General features: G+C 41.8%; 1 protein-coding gene across 1 annotated transcript; it reads left to right on the top strand.

The window, feature by feature from the left end:
• Window positions 1–4,060: 4,060 nt before the first annotated feature.
• Window positions 4,061–15,027, top strand: CDC23 (cell division cycle 23). Its single transcript, XM_044451080.1, has 16 exons — window positions 4,061–4,197; window positions 4,688–4,760; window positions 5,584–5,721; window positions 5,917–5,959; window positions 7,119–7,224; window positions 7,850–7,982; window positions 8,281–8,458; window positions 8,540–8,637; window positions 9,537–9,618; window positions 9,761–9,914; window positions 10,138–10,257; window positions 11,414–11,489; window positions 11,999–12,060; window positions 12,444–12,522; window positions 12,599–12,718; window positions 13,890–15,027. The coding sequence occupies exons 1-16, from the start codon at window positions 4,067–4,069 to the stop codon at window positions 14,058–14,060; spliced, it is 1,764 nt and encodes a 587-aa protein (XP_044307015.1). The 5' UTR covers window positions 4,061–4,066; the 3' UTR covers window positions 14,061–15,027.
• Window positions 15,028–15,122: the final 95 nt, after the last annotated feature.

Raw genomic sequence — 15,122 nt, 5'->3', positions numbered from 1 at the left:
AGTACACCTAAGCTGCGGACCTTATCCCTAAGAGGGAGTGTTGCACCGGGCTTACCCATGAGGGAACAGAGAGGAATGTAGCATTCATTGCAAACTGCAGCAGGGCAAGGAAAGGCCTTCTTTTACTCTATAGGTTTATTTTATTTCTATGCTGCCCAATAGTCAGCACTGAGTAGTTTAGTGCAATTCACAGAATGCAATAAAATTCAGTTAACTATAAAAGCATCATAAAATTTTACTACAAAAAATTAAACCAGATTTAAACAACCTAAGACAAGTTAATTGTAACTTCTTTGGATAAATTTAGATTGTGAAAATCCCATGCAAATAAAAACCTAGCATGATAGGAAGAAATGTTCTGGCTCATATGGATCACTGTTGCACTAGTTTTCTATTTGTAGAGATTTCTTTAAACACACACACACACACACACACACACACTAATTACTTCACATTAATTTTTAAACCCCACTTCAGTTCTTAAATGGTATAGAACATTCCACCATGTGGGATTTCAGTTACCGGATTTCACTGCAGTTGTCGATTGTGCCTCCAAACACTAACTGTGGAAGCTTCCTCATGGATGCAGTCCCTGTGGCAGGCACAAACCTGCAGTAGACTTAACTGACCACCGTGGCCATACTTGAATTCCTGATTCTAAGAAAGCAAAAGCCAGATGTAGCCAAACACATACCCTGGATTTTAGGAAAGCCAATTTTAATAAATGCAGAACACTGATAAGCAAAGTACCATGGCATGCAACTCTAATGAGTGAAGAAGTCCAAGATGGGTGGGTTTGGTTTTTTTTAAAGGAAATTCTAAAGGCACAATTACAAACAATTCCTATAAAGGAAAAAAGGGTAGGCCACAGAAGAAGTTGATGTGTACAGAAACAAAAAAGGACATGCATAGGAAGTGGAAAGGAGGCCATGCTAGAAAGGAAGAATACAGGTAGCATGGAATTGCAGGGATCGTGTCAGGAAGGCTAAAGCTAGGAATGCCTTGGGGCTAGCAAGGCATGTTAAAAGCAGCAGAAAAGGCTTCTTCAGTTGTGTCCATAGTAAAAGACAGAGGAAAGAAATGAGAGTTCAGCTACTCAATGTGGCTGGCAAAATGATAACAGATGATAAGGAAAAGGCAAAAGTGTTCAATTCTTATTTTGGCTCAGTCTCCCAGAAGATTATCTCTGGCCTCCCTGATGAAGGGGAAGTACAAGCTGAAGAGCAGGAAGGCAGCTCAAGATTGATAGGCAAATAGTCAAGGACCATATAATTGGGGTGAATGAGTTCGAATCTGCAAGGCCCAGTGAACCTGGGAACTACAGACCAGTCAGTGTGATATCCATCCCTTGGAAAATTGTGGAGCAGATTAAACCAATCTGTCTGCAAGGACCTTTTGGAAGCAATGCTGTGATTAATAGAAGCCAACATGGATTTCTCAAGAACAAATCCTGTCTGACTGATCTGATTTAATTTTTTGATTGGGTAACCACCCAGATGGACTGTGGGAATGCTGTGAACGTAATATATATTGACTTGAACAAAGCTTTTGACAAAATGTCTCACAATATCCTGATTAGCAAACTAGCTAAATGTCTAGCTACAGAATTGGACTCAATTCTGTACTCTTTTACTCATCAGTGGCCCCTTCTCAAACTGGGGAGAAGTAAGGAGTGGGGTACTGAGGAAGTTTGGGGAACAATTATCAGATTTGCAAATGACATAAACATAGGTGAGATAGCTAATGCCCTCAAAAACAGAAATAAGATTCAAGGTAATCTTAATAAGTTGGACTGCTGGGCTGAAAACTACAGAATGAAATTTCAAGGGGGACAAATATCAAGTTCTGCACCCAGGAAAAAGAAACCAAATGCTTCATTATAAGACAGGGAATACTTATTTCAACAATAATACGAGTGAGAAGGATTTTGGAATTGTAGATCACAAGCTGAATATGAGTCAACAATGTAATGTTGTTGCAAAATGGGCAAATGCTATATTAGGTTGCATTAATAGAAGTAACACTGAGGAATTACATGCAGTACTAATGCCCCTTTACCCAGCTCTGATTAGGCCTCATCTGGAGTACTGTGTCCAGTTCTGGGCAATACAGTTTAAGAAAAATGCAGGCAAGCTGGACAGGGTTCAGAGGAGGGTGACAAGGGTGATCCAAGAACTGGAAACAAAGTGCTATGAGGAGAGTTTGAAAGAATTGGCCATATTTAGTCTTGAGAAGACAAGACTGAGGGGAGACATGACAGCACTTTTCAAGTATTGGAAAGTTTATCACACAGAGGAAGGCAAGGATCTCAATCATCCCAGTGTGCAGGACATGGAATAATGGGCTCCAGTTACAGGAAGCCAAATTCCAGCTAGATATCAGGAAGAACTTCCTGACTTAGAGCAATATGACAATGGAACCAATTGCCTAGGCAGGCTGTGGGCTCTCCCACACTGGAGGCATTCAAGATGTAGCTAGACAGCCATCTGAGAGGAATGACAACTTAGAGTCGTGCACTGAGCAGGGGGATGGACCTGATGGTTCTCTGGCCCCTTCCAACTCTACTATTCTATCATTCTATGATTGTATGACTTGAAGAGGAAACAGTATCCAGACTCATCCGGGCAGAGCCTTGCCCACTCTGAAACCTCCTAGAGTGGCTGGCAGTTATCACCAAAAAATAAGGTAGCCAGCATTCTTGTAACAAATTTTCATCAATACAAAGGCTGCACTTCCACCTAAAAAGTTCTTTGCCCCTTTCTCTCCCCCAGATTCATCATGGCAATCTGCATACAAATGTACTAACTAAACTCAGGCCTTTCTGCTAAAAGGATTTATATTACTACTAGAATGATAATGTATTACCTGTAACATTTATAATTCAGTTTTTCAAAAGCCCAGAGTGAAAGCAAAAACAACAGAACCTTGTAGAACCTTAATGATGAACTAATTTATTATAGCTTAAGCTTTCATGGACTGTAGTCCTTTTCATGACAAGCATGAAGTGTTATCCTGAGTGTGTGTATGTGTGTATACACACACAATGCAGAAGGGGACTATAAACAGATCAGAGAGAAATTAAATATCAATAGTGATAATTATGTTATTAACAGAAGCCATTCACAAAACCAATTGTTGCTGATAGCCCAACAAGATATTGGTGGGCAAATCAGTATAAATAGTGTTTGCATTTTGTTTTAAGTTGCATGGGATAAAATTGAAGCTGCTGTTGAGATCAGCAAATCTGCATGACAGAGTCCTTTTCAAGTTCCTTTGCTTCCAAATGGCCACTTCAAGATCAGCATCCTTTGTCTCTCTCCAGTATTTGAATATTGCCTTTGTGATGTCCGCTTCAGGTCCATTTATTCATTTGCTTAAAGACTGGCTCGTTTGGCTTATGAGAATACAGAAAGGCATCGCTGGCAGATGATGGCAACTAGCACATTGGAAACTGAGCAGGTAAATTATGGGTGATGTTATTAACTCCTGGGAGCATACTAACATAGGAGACGTGGGGGAACCCAGGCGTCTGAGTTAGCTTACCTGACTAAGTTGCAGCAATTGTTTAAAAACGCGCGTTCGTTACCCAGAAAAACGCTATGTCGTGTGTCCCTCATCGTCGGGAAACAGCGCACATACACGTCATAATCTAATTAAAGCCGGGCGACAATATCCCAAGCACCTACTGAGGGAATATTCGTGCTTTACCCATACGAACTGTTTTCTTCTTTCTGCTTTGCACCAGAAGAGCGCCAGTTCCTAGCAGCCCCACCTAAGGCACAGAACAGGGCGAAGCGCGAGCACTGGCCCCACCACCACACCCATCATTCTACCGGAGGGAGCGAGCAGAGGAGGCACTTCACCCGCTCGGCCGTCCGCTTCCCTCCCGCCTACCCGCCCCCCGCTCTGTCAACTCTCAGCCAATCGCCGTCCAAGCGTTCTGTTCCCCTTGCTTTCATTAGCCGGGGAACGAAAGACGCGCAAAGGGAGTGGTCCAATCGGAGCCCGGGCGCGCTCCGGGGAGAGTTGCAGGCTCTGGTTGGCCGGAGCTGGTGACTCTGGGAAGATGGCGGCCGCGGTGATGGTCGGCACCAGCTTTGCAAGCGCGGATTTCTCCGACCTGCGGGAGATCAAGAAGCAGCTACTGGACGTAGCGGAGCGGAGCCGGGAACGTGGCCTGCAGCACAGCGGGAAGTGGTGAGGCTGCAGTGGCTCGAAATGGCGTCCTGCAGGTTCTTGGCCCTGCGGTGGGTGGTTGTGCAAACAGAAGGACGCTGCTGGCTGAGGGGCTGTGTGTGGTCCTGAGGAACGGGCTGTGGCAGCTGGGGTCTGCGTGCATGAATCCTGTGGAACCGTTGGAGCGGCCTTCCTCAACCAGGCGGCCTCTAGAAGTTTCGCACATCAATTCCTATCAGCCCCAGGTGGTTGTGGAAAGCTGCTTTGGAGCAATAGTATTGTACGGGCCTTAAGTGGGTTGGGTGCCTGTGTCATTTGAAAGGGACACAGTGCTATTCGTAAGAAGAAGTTCCTGCTAACATAGTGGATTTGTGAACAATATGCACTTTAAAGTGCCAGATATATCAGGGTGCAGCCTGCCTGCAGTGTGGCGATGGGGCATATCCAAATGTGCGTGTTGATCATGTGCCAGATAGTGTTTATTCTGATGCAGTGGACTTGGTTGTTACAGGGCTTCAGAACTGGCTTTTGCCTTGGACCCTCTGCCCTTGAATGAGCTGCCTCCTGCGCCTGCACTGACAGAGGTATGGATAGGAAAGGGAATTTTCTATGTAATACTCTGAAATCCATTAAGGCTGCCAGAAACAACTTTCCTTGTGTTGGATCTGCACACTAGTTTGTGAGGTTGCAGTTCTAGGATGCTTCCAGATTAGACTTTTATTGTACTAAAGCGATAGCTCATTCATGGAATGTTATGTGGGATCCAGATGACATCTTCAACGTGTAGCCCTCCTGTGTTTTTCCACTGCTACTTATGTTCTTTTTCTTACCACAGAAAATTTGTTAAGGAGAAAGGGATGGAATATCTTCACAATATCTTCTAATTGTTAGTGTTAAGAACCCTCTATCTGGTAGCATCCTTATTCTTGATTATCTGGGTGTCAGTCTCATTGTGGCTTATGTCTGAGCAAACATGTATAGAATTGCACTGCATATCTCTACTTCACTGTAGAGTTGTTTAGGAAAGGGATGGGGAAGGTAAACATTTAACATAAAATGCATTTGTATGCATATTCAGTGCTGAATTGTTTGCATTTGAATTATGAACGGTTGTGGATGCAGTCCTGTTAGTAAAGGATCCTTAATTTAACTGAATAAACTGGCTAGGGATGAGAGTTATTCTTCTCCATATGCTTAGTCTACCTTTATTAGAAAATGGGGTTTGGGTTTGACACAATTTGAGAACCTCTGTTTTCAGTCTAATATGTTGACTTCTAGTGTGGTATGTTTGAAAAACTGACATTCAAGAAAAGCAGTTCTTTTGTTTTTCTGAAGATTTTCTTGCCAAAAGAATTGTCTCAGAAATCAGTTACATTGGAATTCAACATTCTGTTCTCTTTTTCTTAGGAAGATGCTCGTGATTTGGATGCTTACACTCTTGCTAAATCTTACTTTGATCTGAAAGAATATGACAGGGCTGCTTATTTTCTCCGGGGCTGCAAGAGTCAGAAGGCCTATTTCCTATATATGTACTCCAGATATCTGGTGAGCTATTAGGATGAAGCAGCCTCTTTTTCTGTATAATGTTCCATTTTTTGTCTTCAAGAAAAATCCTGTAAAATCTAGAAAGAGGATTGCTTCCTTTCTGCTTCTAGAACAACAGAAAAATTGCTGTTAATATGTGAACATAGTATAATATGAAATTACCTGTTCTTAAAATTAATTTTTGTTTGTTTGCAGTCAGGTGAAAAAAAGAAGGATGATGAGACAGTGGATAGTCTGGGTAAGGAAATCCAAAACAAAACCTGCCTTTGTTTGATTTTTGTCATTTGATTTGCACTTTCTTAGGCTAGAACATGAGTCCTCAAACTATCGGCCGCGGGACGGATCCAGCCTGCCATGGCCATCCATCCGGCCCGCGCTGCTGTTCGCCGCGCGCACGCACGCTCGGTGACTCAGCGATGGTCTCCGAGCAAGCAAGCCACCGCCTGCCTCCCGTACGTGTGTGCTTGCCGCTGCCTCACAGCGTGGGGAGGGAGGTGGTGGCTTGCTCGCTCAGACATGGTTTTGGACTTGCTGGGAGATCTCAGAGCCCGCACGCCTGACGGCACCCCCACCTCACTGGCCTGCGACAGTCACCGCAGCCTTTCAGCTGGCCCCCTATTGAAAAAGTTTGAGGACTGCTGGTCTGGAAGAAACTGCACAGGGAAAATGTCAAACCTGCTTTGCCCTGCCATACCATTTATTTGTTGTTGTTTTATTTAAAATATTTTAGCTGCTAGCAGTCACTCTACAACTGAATTGTCTTAAATGCATATATATCTGCTTATAATACTACATTAGTATTATTAAAGCTAGTATGTGCTAGATCTGTATCTCATACATCTTATTGTATTGGTTTGAGCATTCTTCAGATCTAAAGCTGCTGTTCTTAGCACACATAGATGATAAGAAATGTGCATCACAAAAGTTCTGTATAGTGTCCCAAAAGACAGAGATAGCATACAGCTAAAAATGAAGTAGCTGTGTATCATCTTACACAGCTAAGACAAAGCCAAGTATATTTGGCCAGATCTGCGTATTTTATTCTTGTCTGGGAAATTTTGAATGTCTGAAATTGTCAGAGATTAGAAATATAAAATACATTATATCTAGCTGCTACCTCAACCTCTGGTATTCTTAATCCATGCAGGCTAGATACCGAAATTACTAAATGGTTTGGCAGGTAGAAGATTGTCCTAAGTTTAACTTTATTTATTTAGGATATTTATATGCCGTCCTTTGCAAAAGCCTCAGGACGGCTTACAAAGCAGAACTTTAATAGTTCTGATCTGTGTATTGATTACAGTAGATTATAAGCCAGTTCTACACACATTTTCATGTTATGCTGGTTGGAGAGAACTGACAAACATATTTAAAGCCAGATTTCTCTCTCTTTTTAGGCCCTTTAGAGAAGGGACAGGTGAAGAACGAGGTTCTAAGAGAGTTGCGGGTAGAACTTAGCAAGAAACACAAAGCCCGAGAGCTGGATGGATTTGGTCTTTATCTGTAAGTTTCTAAGAGCTTAACTGATACATGAAATAGGGAATAGTCATATATTTGCATCCAGGTATGAAGCTATGATTGTGACAAATGTAGGGCTTTTTTCATTCTTTGTATGCTGTTCATCACATTGTAGATCAGTTCATACTGTATAAAATGATAAGCCAGAGTTGCTGTGAATTCTTGTTTTGGGTAATAAGCAATATTCTCGTGCAGGTTGCTCAATCACACTTGCTTAGCTTCCTTTGCTAGCAGGATTGGCTGAACAAATCAGGAAATGTCCAGTGTTGGTTTGCTTGGCATTACACTTGAACCATCATTCTTGGCTTGTTGATCTAAGAAACTGGAATCTGAAATGAGGGACTGTTCTTGCCTTCTGATCTCTTAATTCTCTGGCAGTGACATTCCAGGCATCCCTGTTCAAACATAACACTGAATAGATCAGCACTGGAGGTTTCCTGGTTCATTTAGTCCCTTCCTCCAACTGGAGGACCAAAGTGAAACACTTGGGCAGCGTGCGTCATTGTGCTGCTCCTAAAAGACGAGTCAGTATTCTGAGTAGTTTTGCCTTATTGTGATGGCATAGACTCTTGCCTTTGTAGTGTTTCTCTTTTTCTTTGCATCCCATCAGGTACGGAGTTGTGTTGCGAAAGTTGGATCTAGTGAAAGAGGCCATCGATGTGTTTGTTGAAGCAACCCATGTTTTGCCATTGCACTGGGGGGCCTGGCTGGAACTTTGTAACTTGATCACCGACAAAGAAATGGTAATTTGTGGGATTCTCACACTGGAGTTAATAATTTCACTCTTTGCTTTCTTCTGTTGTTATTTCCATTGTTCTGGAGCTGATACTGTGCTTGCTAATCTAATTCAGAAGCACTCCAGTTTAGCTGGCAAATTTTAAGAAGTTGCCTAGAACCCAGAGATGTACATGTTACTCCTTTCCAAAGATCCACTCAGGGGAATGGGTGGAGAAAGTTGATGCCATGTTCCTGTAGTTATTGGGGGCTGTTGCAGACTTCTTCTCTAAGTATGTCCCTCTTCTGTTTGGTGGTTGCTACCAGCTGAAGTTCCTGTCCTTGCCAGATACCTGGATGAAGGAGTTCTTCCTGGCACACATCTACACAGAGCTGCAGCTGATTGAGGAAGCATTGCAGAAATATCAAAGTCTTATTGATGCTGGATTTTCCAAGAGCACATACATCATCTCCCAGATTGCAGTGGCCTATCACAATATCCGAGGTCAGTGAAGGCTTTCAGGCTTGGGCAATCCCCAGTTATGTTTCCTTCAGTGTTTATTGTAACATCTGTGTTTTTCTTCAGATATTGATAAAGCTTTGTCCATCTTCAATGAACTAAGAAAACAAGACCCTTACAGGATAGAAAATATGGACACCTTCTCTAATCTGCTCTATGTCAGGGTAAGTTTTTTCTCAGCCATATCCTACTAAATTGCATCATATGAACTCCGTTACCCACAATCTTACAATGTTTCTACAGAAACTTTTAAAATCTCTAAAGCATTAAATGTACGCAGAATTCTCAAGCATGTTTTCAATGGGACTTTCTCCCTAGTATAGGTGTGATTGAAACATGACCCTGTTAGGTAGATTAGGCTGAGAGTGAATGGCTGGCCCAAAGTCACCCAGAGAGCTTCACCGCTGAGTGAAGACCAGGACCTGGATCTCCTAGTTCCAATGCAGCACTCTAGCCATCATGCCCTACTTCCTTGTACCATAACTGATTCAGTAGCAAAACGTCCTTAATGAAGAAACAGATGAATGAAAACGGAATGGGGCGAACAGAACCATTCAACATTTACATATCTGGAAAGGTATACTGAGTCTTCCTGGAACTAACTTTTAAGTTCGAAGAATGTTCAAAGAAATTGCAAAAGTGTTTGATAGCTTTTAATGCTAATGACTTCCTAACAACCCAAATCACTCTCACTATTCTTCTTGAGGACTAAAAAAATAACATAGGATAGCATGTTTGCATTCCTTAATTTACATAGTGGTTTTGCCTGTGATTTGTTTGATGCTTGTGTCCCTGTTGGCTTGATCCCTTGGGAGCAGGCAGCAAAGATGCATCAGTAAACCATAATTCAGTGGCAGTTTTGGAGGGCTTGTGGGTAAGATCCAGAGTTTCAAAACACAAATTTATGGAACGTATTGGAATGCCTGATTGACAATCCAGTGACCAAAGCTGAGGCTTGAAATGTTGTTCCACTTGCTTTCCTTATGCAGTAGTTTTCAAGACTGTTTCTAGTTTATTGCCCTCTTTCTCCATCCTTTCCTCATGCTTATCGCCTTCATGCTAGGGTATGAAACCTGAACTGAGCTATTTGGCCCACAATCTATGTGAGATTGACAAGTACCGCGTTGAGACCTGCTGTGTAATTGGTGAGAGACCTCCTTTCTTGTTCACTTGAAGAGGGAACGCGGGAATAAGTTGCTCCTTTTTCACAGCAGATACTGTTTAGGAGGATGGTTGTTGCCTAGTCTTGGGTTACCTTTTGCTCACAGCCATTTTGTGTTTTCTTAGGGAATTACTACAGTTTGCGCTCACAGCATGAGAAAGCAGCACTCTATTTTCAAAGAGCACTGAAGCTGAATCCTCGGTATCTTGGAGCATGGACCCTGATGGGGCATGAATACATGGAAATGAAAAACACATCGGCAGCTATTCAAGCATATAGGTATGTGCGGGGGCCTTCCAAACTGGGGATTAATTGAGTTATTAATTCATTAATTTACTCTGTCAGTCTCCTATCTTTCACACTCACATACCTCTGCTTGTGTGCTTCCAGCCTCTTTGTCAAAGCAAATTGTTATGATTCTTTAGATATGCGTTTCATCTCCCGTTGTAGCTAATCTTTTAAACTCTCAAATTATTTTTATATCTCTCCCCACCTCTAATAGGCATGCCATTGAAGTGAATAAAAGAGACTACAGAGCATGGTATGGGTTGGGGCAAACATATGAAATCCTCAAGATGCCATTTTACTGCCTCTATTATTATCGACGAGCCCATCAGCTCAGGTAAAGCAACCAGCATAGTTATCTTGTTCTGCATCTAATTCTTTTCTAGCTGTCATTATTAGTGGGTAATGGGTGAAAAAGAACTGTGCTGCAGTCATATGCACATTTAGACAGAAAACAGTAATTCTTTTTTTTTTTCTGTCTAAAAGTCATGCTAGCTAGGGAATGGTAAGAGTTGTAGTATTTTTTCAGTCTAAACATGCACAGGATTACACCTTTAAACTGTTTATTTGGAAGTATTCATTTAAAAATAATGTATTGACATACTTACAGTGGTACCTCGGCTCACGGACTTAATCTGTTCCACGACTCTGGTCGCAACCCAAACTGGTTGCGAGCCAAGTCAGGGTTCAGTGTAAATAAGGTTAATCCATTCTGTAAATATTTTTTTTAATCACAAAAATTTGAAACAAAGTAACAAAGAACAACAAAGTAACAAAGTACAGTATAGTAGAGAAAACTAACCTAGGTGGGGGGGAGGTTATTGCCTGGAGGGAGAATCCAAACGATAATGGTGCGATAGCGATCGTGCTTGTGTTGGGGAGATGGCTGCGGTTGTGCTTGTGCATGGAAGATGGGTGTGATCACAATTGCACTCGGGGTGGTGGTGGGAGATAGCTGCGATTGCAATCATGTTCGTGCAGCAACATGGCCACAATCGTGGTCATCACCCAATGCGGTGTTTGCGAACTGAGGCAATTTTTTTCTGAAATTTCTGTTTGTGACCCGAATTGGTTGTGAACTGAGGTGTTCTTGAGCCAAGGTACCACTGTATCTGCAAATGATGAAATCTTGCATTTCAGTGCAGCCTCTGCTGGATTTCCCATAGTCAGGGGATTACAATGATCAATTAAAAAGAATCTGATCATAATTGTTGCAGAAAGCAATGGGTCTTAGTTTTCTCCCCATTGTTGCCAGAGTTTGCCCTTCCTCTAATTCAGGGGCTGGGTAGAAAATGACAGTTTAAAATAAAGATTTGAAGCTAGAGTGAAGTATTCTCATAATTGAATCTAGAATTGAAATGCCAAATTCTAGATTCTTATTTGATGTATAACAAATAAGGATTCAGAGATGAAGCTTAGCCCTCAATAAGGCAGCTTTTGAATCTGAATTAGTGGGGTCTTTTTGTCAGCTAGCTATTTTGTGTTTTTCACAGACCCAATGATTCCCGCATGTTGGTTGCACTTGGAGAATGTTATGAGAAATTAAATCAGCTAGTAGAGGCCAAAAAGGTATGAGAAGCCTCAGATTTACAATGGAGGGGTTTCTGGGCTAACATGAACCAGATAAAGGGATCGAAACTGGTTCATTTAGATTGAATCAGAGATTTGCTTATGTTGCTTCTTTCCATGCAGCTTCTTTTGATACTGGACTGATGAATGTACTTTATATAGTGGGACAGTTAGGCATTGCAGAAGGATGGCAAGATCTGAGCATTTTCAAGAATGGAAATGTTCCATTTGTCCATTAACTTCCATGGGTTTTATAATAATGAGGATCAGTCCTTCAAATTGTTTTAGCCACCTGCAGTCCTAAATCTATCCTAAAAAGAAGACGTGTCACTTAAATGCTTGGACCTGTTTGTACTGGAATTACACCACCTAAAAAAATCATCACATCTTTGGTATGCTTTATCTAATTTGTCCACCTCTGCCAGAGGGGGAAATGGTTAATAGTATGCATTTTGCCCCTGGTTCTGGATTTATACACTTCAATTCATTTAACTATTCTTTCTTCACAGTGTTATTGGCGAGCGTATGCAGTAGGAGATGTAGAAAAAATGGCACTTGTGAAACTAGCCAAGTGAGTAATGACTAATGTTTTTACTTTCTAATTGTCTTGGGCTTTCCCAATAGGTCAGCAATACTATCAATAGGTCAGTAGTAATATCAGCATGGGCATTTCCCTAATGTTATGCAAATGACCCCTGGAAAAAGTGGCAAGCACAGGCATCAAAGCATTTAGTAATGGTTCTTTTACCCTAGAAATGCAAATCATGATTGAGATACCCAAAACTGGTATCATGATAATCATGATTTCAGTCTGATAATATACTGTAAGGTATTTGGAAGGTATTAGTTCCACGCTCAAAGGCTTGTAGTGGATAACAAATACTTCCTGCTCTTGTGGTTGTCTTTGCACCCTTTAGCCAAGGACATCCTTTTATCTTATTTCTTCTTTTCCAGACTTCATGAACAGTTGAATGAATCAGAGCAAGCTGCTCAGTGCTATATCAAATACATCCAAGATATCTATTCCTGTGGGGTAAGTCAATTCCATGTGACTTGAGGAGTAAAAGAAGATATACAGCCACTTCCTAAAGACCTTTATCCTATTCTAGGAAATAGTGGAGCACCTGGAAGTGAGCACCGCCTTCCGCTACCTGGCTCAGTACTATTTCAAGTGTAAACTTTGGGATGAAGCTTCAGCCTGTGCTCAGAAATGCTGTGCATTCAATGATGTGAGTAACCAGCCCATTGGCAACACTCTTTTGCTGGGGCCTAATGCCTGCTTTCTCATTCTTCCTGTGTGGGACAGGGTTGCTACCACCTTTGGGCCACTCTCAATTATATATGTAAATCTCATTTGAGCCTGTGTGGTGTAGTGGTTAAGAGCCTGGGACTGGGACTCAGAGGATCTGGGTTCTAGTCCCCGCTCAGCCATGGAGCCAACTGGGTGATTTTGGGCCAGTCACAGGCTCTCAGCCCAACCTACCCCACAGGGTTGTTGTTGTGGGGATAAGATGGAGGAGGAGAATGATGTAAGCTGCCTTGAGCCCTTTGTAGGAAAAAGGCAGGATATAAATCGAAAAATAAAAATACATTTGCATGTGGTGAGGGCAGAAATGTATTCATTACTGGAAGCATCCTCAAAGGTGTTGTGCCTAGCTATAAACAGACTGATAAATATGCCACCTTAGCTTGAAATAGTAAAAAAAATACTGTTTTGAAAGCTCCTGGGGTCATACAGTATTTTTTCAGAAGTTCAGTCCTTAATGTGTTGCCTCAAACATCTCAACTGAACACTTTAAAAAAACTCGCTCAAATTATAATCAAAGTAGCAGTTGCTTCTTACTGCTCCAACTAGACCTTGTTTTTGGGGCATGGGGAAATGTTACATTGTACAGTACGTTGGGCAGCATTTCAGCATGGCTGGACTGTTCTCAGGAACATGTGAAATTTTCTAAATATCATCACACTGACCCAATTCACATAAAACAAAAAGGCCATGAGTTATTGAAGCTGCATGGGGAACCAGCCTAGATGCTTTATGATCATTCATTGTTCTGCTGTTTCTGATTTACAAAACATGCTTCAGAGTCTGAACCTAGCACTGTAGGTTGTTGAGGAAGAACCATTCAGAATTTTAGCCATTGGTTCATTGTTGCATTAAAACTGTGAACTGAATCTCCCGCAACAACTCAAAGTTTCAGGTTCTGATTTTTCAACCAACAATCTAAGAGCAGATGCCCGGATGGTGTTATACTTCAGAAACAAGGCAGAAGTGGCAAGCGCTCACAAATTCTGTGTGATGCAGAACAATACTTGTGTGACCTCTAGCAACCTATGAATTAAACCATGTAAACCAGGTTGCTGGTTTTGCTCATTCTAGTTTTGCTTGCTCTCTTTCAGACAAGAGAAGAAGGGAAGGCCCTCTTGCGGCAGATCTTACAGTTAAGAAATCAGGGGGAGACATCATCTACAGAGATTGGCACACCCTTCTTACTTCCTTCTTCGCTTTCTGCCAACAACACTCCAACACGCCGCGTGTCACCACTGAACTTGTCTAATATTACACCTTAAAGTATACGTGCTTCCCTAAGGTGGCCTGAGTTGAGTGGTAACCCCCTGGAGTTTGGCTTTTTCCTTTGAGGAGTGCCACTTTAGGGGGAGTTCTGAATTCAGTTCTGTTTTCTTTGGAGGGCTGAATGCTGATAGACCCATTTTTGGGAATAACTATGGCACTGCACCTGTCAAAGGTTAGTGGCTCAGACTGCATACTGAGTGAACTGAATCCACTCTGACCTCCTTCTCTTACTAGTATGATCTCAGTGGAAGATGAGTAGGTCTATTTCTATACAACAGAATGTTAGGGTTGCTTTACTGGCGCTTTTCACTACATTCCTTTTTTCCAATGCAACATAACATGAAGTGTGTCAACTAGCCAACAGAATGAGGCAAAGTTGTGCCTCAAGTCTTTCTGGAATGGCCGTCAGCTCCTTTTGCTTTTTTATTACTAAACTTTGAACAAAACTGCTACCTTGGATTAAGACTGAAAAAAAGGAGTGTGAACAGCACAGAAAAGATAATCTGTTTTAGCACAAAGTTTTTTTTAATCCAGTCTTTACAACAGTTAATGCTGTTGTGCAGCTAGGTAACAGCAGTGAAGGAACTACCATCTGTATTTAAGCCAACAATGTAGCATTGGACCTGTTTTTCCATATGTACTGGCTCTAGGAACACCAGTTTCTTCTTGAAGACAGGCAAAACACCTTTATTTGCTCAGGAATAATAATTGTTCCTTATGAGAAACTGTTCAAATTCTTTGAAATAGGGGCTTGTTTGCAGTGTCCTCCTGGAACCATTGACTATGATCTTAGAGGCTGTGATCAATCTTATTATGTGATAAAGTAGAACATCAATGGGCCAGCTTCAGCCAGTGATGGAAGAACTCAGGAAGCAGAGTGAAGATTAATTTTCTGTGTCTTAGCTAGTAATACCATCCAACAACCTTAAATTCTAATTCCATCATTAAATTGTTATTAGCACATCTCCTTGCTGCTTATTTTTTGGATTATGTATAAAAGTGGAAATTTAGAGAGGACACAAGAGGCAGCATCTTCCAGGGTAAAAAAGGCTGCAGGT

The sequence above is a fragment of the Varanus komodoensis genome, unplaced genomic scaffold (genome assembly GCF_004798865.1).
Source record: "Varanus komodoensis strain SLA01 unplaced genomic scaffold, ASM479886v1 scaffold6_1, whole genome shotgun sequence".
Classification (NCBI taxonomy): Eukaryota; Metazoa; Chordata; class Lepidosauria; order Squamata; family Varanidae; genus Varanus; species Varanus komodoensis.
The sequence above is the reverse complement of the archived record's forward strand: the minus strand, read 5'-3'. Positions and strand labels throughout refer to the sequence as shown.